The sequence below is a fragment of the Palaemon carinicauda genome, chromosome 37, assembly GCF_036898095.1.
Source record: "Palaemon carinicauda isolate YSFRI2023 chromosome 37, ASM3689809v2, whole genome shotgun sequence".
NCBI lineage: Eukaryota > Metazoa > Arthropoda > Malacostraca > Decapoda > Palaemonidae > Palaemon > Palaemon carinicauda.
Genome location: NC_090761.1, coordinates 50,951,561 through 50,964,986, shown reverse-complemented (window position 1 = coordinate 50,964,986; position 13,426 = coordinate 50,951,561). Strand labels below are relative to the sequence as shown.

At 43.3% G+C, this 13,426-nt stretch overlaps 2 protein-coding genes across 9 annotated transcripts in view; one reads left to right on the top strand and one right to left on the bottom strand.

The window, feature by feature from the left end:
• alpha-Man-Ib (alpha-Mannosidase class I b) overlaps window positions 1-5,240 on the top strand; it is a 99,854-nt gene extending 94,614 nt beyond the window's left edge. For all 8 annotated transcript variants that reach the window (XM_068361192.1, XM_068361198.1, XM_068361197.1 and 5 more), the window contains exon 11: window positions 3,637-5,240. In XM_068361192.1, coding sequence (XP_068217293.1) covers window positions 3,637-3,855 — 219 coding nt within the window. In that variant the 3' untranslated portion in view covers window positions 3,856-5,240. The remainder of the gene's footprint in view (window positions 1-3,636) is intronic.
• Dcps (Decapping enzyme, scavenger) overlaps window positions 1-13,426 on the bottom strand; it is a 178,582-nt gene that overhangs the window by 146,216 nt on the left and 18,940 nt on the right. The window lies entirely within an intron of this gene.

Below are 13,426 nucleotides of genomic sequence, written 5' to 3'. Positions count from 1 at the left end.
GCTGAAGAAACATTTACATATATTTGGCTGATGCGGACAGTTGTGCAGATGATTGAATGTTATAATTTTATTTGAATTGACTTGTACTTTAAAAATAGTTTTCTTTAGTAAACATCAATTGACTTCTCATTCATTATTTATTGTCACATTTTAATAGAATCATAACATTAAAATTTCTTATTTCCATGCTCACTTGATGTTCATATTGCTTCTAACTAGTAATATAATTTGTGTTAATAATATTATAGACTCTTTGCTGCTGCTTTTTGGTCCTAGCTGCCTTTCTTTCTGCTTTTCAGGTACCCCACTGTCTAACCTCTTTAACTTTACCTTGCTACTATTCCAAATTTTTTATCTAATAAAATTTTCTTTAGGTAAGCCCAGGAAGACCCTGGAAAGAAGATGATGATTATAATGAACTCTATTGTCTTGGTTTTCCTGAGAATTTCTTATGTAATGGAAAGGTTTTGGAATTTGATTCCATGAGTGATATGTAGCAGCTAGTAAAGCGTCCTTTGACCACACTGCTGGGTGAAAAGATGGTCGTCTGCAAAATACTTTTAAAGAAGTAGTCTTATGCATATCCTGTTCTAGGCTACCTCTACAGTAGCTTACCATATTCATACATTTTAGCCTGTACTAGGCTGCATCGAAACTCAAGCAAACCCTATGCAATCACTTTATCCTGTCCTAGGATACCTAGAAACCTTACCCTACGCATACACTTTGTGCTAGGCTACCCTGAAACCCTAGTTTACCCTATGCATACACTTTAGCTTGTGCTAGGCTACCTCAATGCCTTAATCTTTGCATACCTTTGTGCTAGGCTACCGTGAAACCCTAGTTTACCCTATGCATACACTTTAGCTTGTGCTAGGCTACCTCAACACCTTAACCTATGCATACATTTTGTGCTAGGCTACCTTGAAACCTTAGTTTAACCTATGTTTACTATACACCTTGTGCTAGGCAACCTCGAAATCCTAGCTTTCCATATGCATACACTTTGTGCTAGGCTAGGAGGTTGGAAATCTGGACAGAGTGGCTGGTCTTTGACCCAGGGTTTTCCCTTACGTGCTCCACACGTAACAGGGAGAAACTGACACTTCGCTAAACAAGTTGTAAAAAGCATGGTTAGTGGTCTCAGCAATCTTAGAATCAACCATAGATGTTACCCAATCCCCACTTGCCGGGGGTAAGGGGACGTAACAAGTATGTTTCTCTATACCAGGTTACACCAGGTAAATGGTTCTACTTCAAGACAGTGGAGGCCAGCTTTGCAGAGTGCTGTTACCTCGCAGGGTTAAGAGGAAAGAAAGAAAGAGCCTGTCATTCTTTGTCATTCATCCCAGACTTAACCATGGTTAGACTGTCCTCCCCCTCTGCTTCTTGTCCATCAAGGAACTTGAGGTGTTATAAACCATTTATTGTGTAGCCACCACAGGGACAATGGGGAGTGTCTCCATGTTCCTGTGGGTCACGTCTTGCAGGAAGTGGATGTTAAAGGTGATTTGACGCTTTCACCCGTCTGCTGATGAGGCCTGCATCACAGAGTAGTTTCCATAAATGCTAGGGGCGTACTCCTGATCCTAATGTTATGAGCTATAGATCTCCTCTATGAGGAGACATATCCAGATTAAACGGTCCATGACCTAGCGAATCCAAGCCGAGAAAGAGCTTTCTCTTGGCTTTCCCCGGGCTGACAAAGAGTGCTGATACTGGGCGGCGAGCTTTTATAGTTTCCTTAAGGTAGTACCTCAAGTCCTTCCCCGGCATAGTGGCCAAATATAAAACAGATTTACATGCCAAAATTAGCTTAACAACCTTGATAACTATGCAGAAATATTTTCCGTTCCGGACAGAGTAAAGCAGAAATCGGAAATTGAAATGGAGATCCCTTTGTAGATTTATTTTTCCGTCATTACCCTCACAATTGCCGAATTTTGGCAACACTGTTCTCTTGCTAGCCAAGAATGAAAAACTTCTCCTGAAGTGGAAACTTCTTTATATTTCGGCTTTACAACTTAGCTGTGGTGACATCTGTCCTGTGTATACAGTACTGCAAGCATTTTTCCAGATATCCATGTTGCTAGTAAAATGTTTCTAAATACCCAGACCTCCATGTTTCTTTCTTCAGGGCCTGTAACTTCCTTCATCAAAAAAAGATTGATTCACTCTATCCTTCATCAAAGACTGATCCACTATCCATGAAACCTATGGGGAGAAAAATTGCCTCTGCATTAGCCTTGTTTGCTAAAATGCAATTTTAGATCTCCAAAGCTTTATGGGTTGGACTTAGCGTAGTGTGTTGATAAGACGTTATCTGAAACAGGTTGGACTTAGCATAGGGTGTTAATAAGACATTATCTGGAACAAACACCTAGTGGTTCAACATTTGTGTGTGGTGCCCAGCTCAATCATGGTACCTACAGGGGAAATTGGTTTGATGAGTAAGATCCTCAACAGGATCCATAGCAGAGGTACAATGATGGTCATCTAGTTTTGCCTTCTACAGGGATCTATTGTCATGAGGTGATTGGGTTAACTTCTTAGTCTTTTCTCGTCTCATATGTAAGCAAGAATTGGGAATCTGCTTGGTTTCCTTGGGAACCACACAGCAGCTCAACCCCCCAAAAAGGGGTTTTGACAAAAGTTAAAACCTATTTTTAGGGTATTGCTGTGTGGTCCCCCCCAAGACACTCCTGCCTCCCGAGACTCATGAAGTGGGACATAACTGAGATGGTTGCAGGGAAAGAAACTAACTTCAGAGTAAGTATCGTCTTCAATATTAGTAATGATTCTCAGTTAGCATCCAAATTCCGTATTGGAGGTAAGATGCGATGTCAGGTTCAATAGAACCTGCACCCTTGGGTTACAGTCTATACACAAGAGTATGTGATTTGCATGCTGATACACTGGCCCAGGGGCAAGGAAGACAATTTTTCTTTGATATATCCTTTCATGTTGTATTCGCTATCCTAACCTTTTCAGTTAAGTCCTTTGGTAAACAAATCTTCCCCCAAAATTGGATTTTCCCTTTTCCAACCCTCCATTTTAAAAAATTCTTGTACAATTCATAAATTATTTTTGGGGGGATATTCTTTTTTGTACATAGAAAACCCTCTCTTCGTGCTACTTTTCCCCAACATGCAATAATTCTTAAGCAAAGCTGGAGCCTCAAGAATTTGATCTTATATATGAATTTCTTCATGCCTGATAGATAATTCAGTGCCCAAGTGCTACAGGGAGAAAACCTCGCAAATATTATCCAGTTGGACAGCAGTGGTAACTATGGCCAAAGGAACTCTTCAAAGACCATTAAGTAATGGCTTCGGTGAACTGCATGAAGTACACTTGAGGAAGATGGGTGTGATGTTGAGGTCACTTTCCTATTTGATGAGCTTCCTTCTCTTCTCAATGTGCAGGATTATCATTTTGGCAAATTATTAGTCATGTAATTAGGTATGAAGGCATTAGTATGTATCTATTAAACCTAATTTATTTTTCTTTTATACATTCCAACATACAGTATAGTTTTCTCCTCTTATTGACTATTCAGCTATTTTTGCATTCTATCTTCATAAGTGTGCCGTATAAAGTTGGTTTGGTAACTAGTTGTTTATCCTTTATTTTCAGGGAATTGAAACTTACTGCAAAGTTGAATGGGGTTACACCTCTATAGGGAACGTCAAAAGTACAGTGAGCACGAAACCTAAAGATAAGATGGAGTCGTTCTTCCTTGGCGAAACTCTCAAATATCTGTATCTCCTCTTTATGGATGACCAAAGTATATACAGCGTAGATAAGTGGGTGTTTAATACGGAAGGACACCCGCTCCCAATATATACTCACTAGTCATATAGTGTATGGAATAATTAGAAAGATTTTTATTGTTATTTAAATGCTCATAGTGAGCCACTATCATTGTATGTTTTTTTTTAGAATGAATGAATCTTTCCTATTTTTTTTTTTTTCTTTTTTATTTCCTTCAACTTCTCTCAACTCTTTCTAAAGGTTTTGAATGTTTTAATCCAAAAGTTGTTAAATACCTTAAATATTTATCATCATGTCTTTTGCCCTTCCACATATAATATACATATGCAGTATACCAATCTGTATACTGTATATATATATATTTAGAATCATTATTTTTACTTGAACATTCTCTGTATAGCTTTCTATTTTATTTTTTATATACAGTAAAAAGTTCTTTAGTTAATCATGAGATTTACCTAATACTGTAGTGCGCAAAAGAATTTTACTTCTATAATTCTGTTTAACTTTTCATATACCTTTATTTTTCCTGTAATGTATAGATTTATCAAGAATACAGACATGTCAGAAAATACTATAAATACTGAGGAGCTTTCTTTTTATTTCTGTTTTTCTATACATTAGGGTTTGGTATAGGAGCAGAGGTATTGTTAAATAAGTAAATCATTTTGTAAATGCATTAGAATAACAGGAAATGCATTTTGTATTTTTGTTTATTACTGGTTTACAATGTATTGTACTTCACTTTCAGGTTTCTGTGTTACAGTACCAAGGATGAGATTTTTATAATAATTATTTCAGCATTAAAAATTTACCTATTTAAATAGATAGATTTGTAGCATCAAGATTTTACTGTACTTTCATTACCGTATTGTTTTAGCTCCGTCCACAGCATAATTCTTTTTTTCTGTAACATTGATTAGTTTGAATATATCCAGTACTGTTTTTCAGAGATGTTACAATATGAATTTCAAGGTATCTTGGGTTGGTTTACATTAAATCAATCAATTTAGAAAACAAATTGAATGTTTGGGTGTACTATAAGTGTGGATCCTCGATGGGGTGCCTTATCACCGATATTTTTTATTCACTAATGTAAAGGCATGTAATGGGGGAAAAGCAAGCAGGCTTGCTGGGTTATATTTTCACCAGAACCCATGTTATCGCATATTTAAATCTATATTTGCATACTTATGTTTGGAACTGAAATGTTTTGTCTAATTTTTCTTTAGGTTTAATTCAGTAAATCTCTGCTTGCTGAAACATTCTAAAGCATTTCTGCATTGCGTAAGCTCTTGGAGTTCTTTATTTTGGAGACATGTTATTTTTTTAAAGAGACGAACTGTTTTGGGGCATTTGTAAAGCATCTTGGGTCCTACTGAATGGATGTAAATGTGATGAAAGACTTTATTTTGTATGCATATGTGTGTATTTATACATGAGTGAATAAAGTCGAATTGAAAGAACGGATTTTGAGTTTTCTTTAGTACAGTACAATTTTATGTCCATGACAAATTTCTTGTGTAAATACTGTAGTTGGTTGTACTTAACCTCAGTGGAACATTTCTTAAGTTACATAGGCTATATATTTTACTACAAACCTATTCTTTATAATAAGGCATTTTGTGAGTCAGAAATTAGTCCCCATTGGTCAAGTCCTTAATAAATAAAAAGAGGAAACAAAAGGAGCTGGTAATACTTTACACATACAATGAGTAATCCCTATTTAAACATTTGAGTCTTGTTCATTAATCTTCCAGAATATTCTTGTGAAGTCCTCACGTAATTTTCATCAATCAGTCTTGTGACTTTTATATATTTAATCAAACTCATACTATAAGATTAGTAAATTTTCCCCCAATCATCTGAAAATCACTAATTTTTAAATATGTATTTTTAATAACTTTACAAACCTCAGTTCTATAATAGGAGTATGGCTTCAGCAAAGCTGAAGCAGCCATTAAGCTTTTAAAAAAGGTAAACAGAGTGCTAGCAGGTGGAATGACCTTTATTTTGACTTTTAACCTAAGACTTGCAACGTGGTTGAGGTCCTCAGTTTTGTATAGTAAAGAAACACAAATTACTTTAAAAATATGTGATTTGTTCATAAACCAATGTAAATAATTTTCCTTAAAGAGGAGACTCATCCTATAGATGGCGATAGTCCATAAAAATCACTACCAGTTCTTTCCTTGGACAGCCTCTACAATGCTTAAGCAATCTGGCTGGTGTACTAACCCGAGAAATGTCGATGCGCTTTGGTCTTAGAAAGGAGCAAAACTGATGACTTCTGTTGAGCTCCTAACAATCTGAGCATGAAGGTGCTGCAGATGATAGGCTAGGTCCCTGGCAGATAACTGGTACGCAATCATATAAGAACCTATATCCCAAAGGATATGATGTACAAATTTATGGTCATTTATGAGAAACAGGTTTGCATAAAAGTTACTCAGTCAAACTGCTTACCTGCATCTAGCATCCAGCCCAGCTCATAAAGGCATAACAGCTATACCCCAAAGAGGGGGGAAGAAGAAAAAATAGCCAGACATTCTAACCTTTCATACGTGGGATCGAGACCGCTCTTTTAGAAGAGATGCTTCTTGTCCTGTGAGGGAGCAAGGTTCATCACACAACATGTCAAACCTCTACCACAGGTCTGAGGATGGAGACATTGAAATACTTGTGGGTGTACTCCTGAATGTAGTGGGCAGAGCTGATTGGTTTCCAGAATCCTTCCTGCAAGACTTACGCTATGGACAGGTTGTTTCGGAAGACTAAAGAAAAGCCGATACCCTTACTGTATTATTATTATTATCATTTGCTAAGCTACAACCCTAGTTGGAAAAGCAGGATGCTATAAGCCCAGGGACCCCCAACAGGGAAAATAGTCCAGTGAGGAAAAGAAACAAGGAAAAATGTTATTTTTATTAGTAAAATAAATTTTTGAATATACTTACCCGATAATCATGTAGCTGTCAACTCCGTTGCCCGACAGAATTCTACGGGAGGGATACGCCAGCTATCACAATACTAGAAGGGGGTGTACTCACCAGCGCCACCTGTGGCCAGGTACTACAGTACTTCTTGTTGACACCTCCTCAATTTTTCCTCGGTTCACTGGTTCTCTATGGGGAGGAAGGGAGGGTCAATTAAATCATGATTATCGGGTAAGTATATTTAAAAATTTATTTTACTAATAAAAATAACATTTTTCAATATTAAACTTACCCGATAATCATGTAGCTGATTCACACCCAGGGGGGTGGGTGAAAACCAGTGTACAAGATTAAAGGATAGCTAAGTATCCCGTATTTCATATAATCAGTTATCTCAAAATAACAATGAAATAATAAGTACCTGGTAAGGAAGTCGACTTGAACCGTTACTCTGCCTTTTTTAAGTTCGTCTTCCTTACTGAGCGCAGCGTTCCTCTTAGGAGGCTGAATCAACTCTAAGGTGCTAAAGTATATAGGGCTGCAACCCCTACTAAAGGACCTCTACACAACCTCTAACCCAGGCGCTTCTCAAGAATGAATTGACCACCCGCCAAATCAAAAGGATGCGGAAGGCTTCTTAGCCTACCGTAACAACCATAAAAACAACAATAAAAGCATTCAAGAGAAAGGTTAAAAAAGGTTATGGGATTAAGGGAATGTAGTGGCTGAGCCCTCACCTACTACTGCACTCGCTGCTACGAATGGTCCCAGGGTGTAGCAGTTCTCGTAAAGAGACTGGACATCTTTAAGATAAAATGATGCAAACACTGACTTGCTCCTCCAATAGGTTGCATCCATTATGCTCTGCAGAGAACGGTTTTTATTAAAGGCCATCGAAGTAGCTACGGCTCTCACTTCGTGGGTCCTTACCTTCAGCAAAGCAAGGTCTTCCTCCTTCAAGTGAGAATGGGCTTCTCTAATCAGAAGCCTTATATAATACGAAACCCCGTTTTTGGACATGGGCCTCGAAGGTTTCTTGATTGCACACCATAAGGCTTCTGACTGTCCTCGAATAGGTTTTGACCTATTAAGATAATATTTCAGAGCTCTGACAGGGCAAAGAACTCTTTCTAGCTCGTTACCTACCATGTTGGAGAGGCTAGGAATTTCAAACGATCTAGGCCAAGGACGTGAAGGAAGTTCATTCTTAGCTAAGAATCCGAGCTGTAAAGAACATGTTGCAGATTCGGATGTGAACCCAATGTTCTTGCTGAAGGCATGAACCTCACTGACTCTTTTAGCTGTTGCAAGGCAGACGAGAAAAAGAGTCTTGAGGGTAAGGTCCTTGAAAGAAGCTGACTGGAGAGGTTCGAACCTAGGTGACATAAGGAACCTTAAGACTACGTCTAGATTCCAGCCTGGAGTGGGTAGACGACGTTCTTTAGAAGTCTCAAAAGACTTAAGGATGTCTTGAAGGTCCTTGTTGGAAGAAAGGTCCAAACCTCTGTGGCGGAGAACTGAAGCCAACATACTCCTGTACCCTTTAATCGTAGGAGCTGAAAGGGATCTCTCATTCCTAAGATGTAATAGGAAGTCAGCTATTTGGGTCACAGAGGTATTGGTAGAGGACACTGCATTGGCTCTACACCAGCTCCGGAAGACTTCCCACTTGGATTGGTAGACTCTACGAGTGGATACCCTCCTTGCTCTGGCAATCGCACTGGCTGCCTCCTTCGAAAAGCCTCTAGCTCTAGCGAATCTTTCGACAGTCTGAAGGCAGTCAGCCGAAGAGCGTGGAGGTTTGGGTGCAACCTGTCTACGTGAGGTTGACGTAGAAGGTCCACTCTTAGAGGGAGAGTCCTGGGGACGTCGACCAGCCATTGTAGTACCTCTGTGAACCATTCTCTTGCAGGCCAAAGGGGAGCAACCAGCGTCAGCCGTGTCCCTTCGTGCGAGATGAACTTCTGAAGGACTTTGTTTATGATCTTGAACGGTGGGAATGCGTAAAGGTCGAGATGGGACCAGTTCAGCAGAAAAGCATCCACATGAACTGCTGCTGGGTCTGGAACTGGGGAACAGTACAAAGGAAGTCTCTTGGTCATGGAGGTGGCAAACAGATCTATTGTCGGCTGACCCCACAAGGTCCAAAGTCTGTTGCACACGCTCTTGTGGAGGGTCCATTCCGTGGGGATGACCTGATCCCTTCTGCTTAGGCGATCTGCTGAGACGTTCATGTTGCCCTGAATGAACCTCGTAACTAGGGTGAGGTTTAGACTTCTTGACCAAATGAGGAGGTCCCTTGCTATCTCGTATAGGCTCCTCGAATGGGTCCCTCCTTGCTTGGAGATGTAAGCCAAGGCTGTGGTGTTGTCGGAGTTCACCTCCACCACCTTGCCTAGCAGGAGGGACTTGAAGTTCAATAGGGCTAAATGAACTGCTAGTAGCTCCTTGCAGTTGATGTGGAGCGTTTCCTGTTCCTCGTTCCACGTTCCCGAGCACTCCTGTCCGTTCAAGGTCGCGCCCCAGCCCGAGTCCGATGCATCCGAGAAGAGATGAAGATTGGGGGTCTGAATCGCCAACGATAGGCCCTCCCTGAGAAGGAGATTGGTCTTCCACCACAAGAGAGTGGTCTTCATCTCTTTGGTGACTGGGATAGAGATTGCTTCGAGAGTCAAACCCTTGTCCCAATGAGCTGCTAGATGGAATTGAAGAGGGCGGAGGTGGAGTCTCCCTAGCTCGACGAACAGGGCCAACGATGAAAGGGTCCCTGTGAGACTCATCCACTGTCTCACCGAGCAACTGCTCCTCTTCAGCATGCTCAGGATGCAATCTAGGGCTTGGCTTATCCTTGGGGCCGATGGAAAAGCCCGAAAATCCTGACTCCGAATCTCCATTCCCAGGTACACAATGGATTGTGAGGGAATGAGCTGGGACTTTTCTAGATTGACTAACAGACCCAGTTCTTTGATCAAGTCCAAAGTCCAGTTGAGACTCTCCAGACAGCGACGACTCGTGGAGGCTCTCAACAGCCAGTCGTCTAAATAAAGGGAGGCTCTGATGTCCGATAAGTGGAGGAATTTTGCTATATTCCTCATCAGATGCGTAAACACCATAGGAGCTGTGCTTAGGCCAAAACACAGGGCTTGGAATTGGTAGACAACCTTTCCAAAAACGAATCTCAGGAAAGGTTGGGAGTCTGGATGAATAGGAACGTGAAAGTAAGCATCTTTCAGGTCCAACGAGACCATCCAGTCCTCCTGCCTGACCGCTGCTAGGACCGACTTCGTCGTCTCCATCGTGAACGTCTGCTTGGTGACATAAGCATTGAGCGCGCTGACGTCCAGCACCGGTCTCCAACCTCCTGTCTTCTTGGCCACCAGAAAGAGACGGTTGTAGAAGCCCGGGGATTGATGGTCCCGGACTATAACCACTGCCTTCTTCTGTAACAGGAGCGACACCTCCTGGTGCAACACTAGCCTCTTGTCCTTTTCCTTGTAGTTGGGAGAGAGGTTGATGGGAGATGTGGTCAGAGGGGGTTTGCGGCAGAATGGTATCCTGTAACCCTCCCTCAGCCAACTGACAGACTGGGCGTCTGCACCTCTCTTTTCCCAGGCTAGCCAGAAGATCTTGAGTCTGGCTCCTACTGCTGTCTGGAGAGGAGGAGAGTCAGTTTTTGCCTTTAGAAGCCTTGGAACCTTTCCTAGACTTGCTCCTGGAAGAGTCTGGACGGGAGCTTCCTCGGCTGGGGGCTCTACCACGAAAGGGCGGAATAAACCTCGTAGCAGGAGTATCAGCCACTGGGGTGCGATAAGTCCTGGGGACTGAGGTAGCAACCTTAGTCTTACGAGCTGATGAGGCCACAAGATCATGGGTGTCCTTTTGTATCAGGGCCGCAGACAAGTCCTTAACAAGCTCTTCGGGAAACAGGAACTTAGAGAGCGGAGCGAAAAGGAGTTGAGACCTTTGACAAGGTGTGATGCTGGAGGAAAGGAAGGTACAAAGCTGCTCCCTTTTCTTAAGCACTCCTGACACAAACATTGAAGCAAGCTCGCCAGATCCATCCCTAATAGCTTTATCCATGCAGGACATTAAGAGCATGGCTGAGTCCTTGTCCGCAGGGGAGGTCTTCTTGCTAAGGGCCCCCAGGCACCAGTCTAGGAAATTGAACATCTCAAAGGCTCGAAATACACCCTTTAGGAAGTGATCTAGATCGGAGAAGGTCCAGCAAACCTTAGAGCGCCTCATTGCTGTTCTACGAGGAGAGTCTACCAAACTTGAGAAGTCAGCCTGGGCAGAGGCAGGTACTCCCAAGCCTGGTTCCTCTCCTGTGGCATACCAAACGCCCGCTTTAGAAGTGAGCTTAGTCGGAGGAAACATAAAGGAAGTCTTTCCTAGTTGCTGCTTAGACTGCAACCACTCCCCTAAAATTCTTAACGCTCTCTTAGAGGACCTTGCAAAGACGAGCTTAGTATAAGTTGACTTGGCTGGCTGCATGCCCAGCGAAAACTCAGATGGCGGAGAGCGGGGGGTAGCAGAGACAAAATGGTCTGGGTATACCTCTCTGAAAAGAGCCAAGACCTTACGAAAGTCAATAGGAGGCGGAGAAGACTTGGATTCATCCACGTCTGATGAGGGATCCAGGTGTGCAGCCTCATCATCAGAAACCTCATCACCAGAGTGTAGCGAAGTGAGAGGTAAGGTATGCTGAACAGCAGAATCTGCACGAGCGGGAGCAAAAACGCTTGTGGTTACATCCTCAAGTCTCTGTTGAGGCAACACCTGAGGCTCAGGCTGCAAAGGCTGGTCAAAAGGAGTAGCAGAAGGTAGGCACATGGGTGGAGGAGGCTGACTCCTGGCATGAGTGTCTTGACTCAAGAGTTGCGCTTGCTGTGAGGTTGGTGGATGCGCAGTAGCAGGTTCCTGAGGAACGAGTTGAGGTTCCTGAGGTGTGAGCTGCGAGCGTTGAGGTAGTGGCTGCGCAGAACGCAGTAATTGTCTCGCGAGTTGAGGTTCCTGAGGCGCAAGGCTAAGGTGTTGAGGCTCTCGCCTTGAGGAGGGTTGAGGTCGCTGCAGCGAGAGCTGAGGAGTCTGCCTCATGGATGGGAGAGGTTGTTGTACCTCAAGAGAGTGTTGCCTCACTGGTGGAACCGCAAGTAGAAGCGGAGGAAGTAAGGTATAAGCTTCCTGTTCCCATTGCTGAGGTTGCCTTAAGGAAGGCGGAGGTAGCTGCACACCGCTGGAAACTGGCAACTCAGTACGTGGTAAGGTATCCTGAGGAGCCTCAACATCGTACGCCTGGCAGACAGGACTGCGGTTAGGCGGAGCGATCGCAGGAGGAGGTGTAACCTTCTCAGCCTGACACTCACGCATCAAGACCGCAAGTTGTGACTGCATGGACTGCAGTAGAGTCAACTTGGGGTCGGCAGACACTAAGGTCTGCTGAGGCAAAGCCTTAACAGAAGAGATCTGTTGCGGCAGCACCTTACTCCTCTTAGGAGGTGTGCATTCAACTGATGACTGCGGCGAGTCAGAGCTGATCCAATGACTGCAGCCAGGTTGTAGAGCTCTTGAGGTCTGGACTCTGCGTTTGAGAGGTCTTGAGACCTGAGTCCAACGTTTCCTCCCTGACAATTCTTCAGCAGACGAGTAAAAGACGGGCTCAATCGTCTGCGGGTGGGAGTGACGGTCTCTGGAAGACACGCCCGCAACCACCGAGGATACTTCTGTGCGCCGATCAAGGCCTGCCGAACCCTTTTGCCCTTCGACATTGCTTCTCCCCTGGGCTTGGGAGCTTGCAAGAGGTCCCGGACTGGGAGGACGACTGGCACGCACAGAAGTACCCTCACGCACCACACTGACACTGACACTAGCACTTGGCACTGCACTGACACTAGCACTCGTCACAGCACTGGCACTATTACCACCCACTGCACTCTTGACCTTAAGTTCCTTGACTTCGGCCATAAGAGACTTATGATCACTAACCACCGACTCCACTTTGTCACCTAAAGCCTGAATGGCACGCAAAACAACAGACATATCAGGTTGAGGGCAAATAGTAGGTTCGGGGGTAGCCACTACAGGGGGAGGAAAAGGTAGGGGATCATGAGGTGAGGAAAAAAGTGAAGAGCGAGAAGAACTCCTCCTAACTCTCTCTCTCTCTAACTTGGTTGAATACTTAAGAAATCGGACAAAATCAAGTTCCGAAAGTCCGGCACATTCCTCACATCGATCTTCCAACTGACAGGGTCTTTCCCTACAGTCAGAACAAGCGGTGTGAGGATCTACCGAGGCCTTCGGAATACGCCTATTACAAGACCTACATCGTCTATGGGGTGGGGCTTGTGAAATGTCAGACATCTTGAATCAAAGAGTTAGCCAAGTGGGGATTCCAAATCAAGCAAAAAGATCGTTAACCATTAATCAGAACTAAATAATAGCTATCTAAGCTAATATAGAAGTTTTCCAGTAAAGCGACAGCCGAAATCTGAGAGAAATACTTCACCAAAAGCCGTGAAAATACTCCAAGATCATAAGCGTATCCCAGAACGTCTTGCCGGAAGCACGACAGAGGAAAAATTGAGGAGGTGTCAACAAGAAGTACTGTAGTACCTGGCCACAGGTGGCGCTGGTGAGTACACCCCCTTCTAGTATTGTGATAGCTGGTGTATCCCTCCCGTAGAATTCTGTCGGGCAACGGAGTTGACAGCTACATG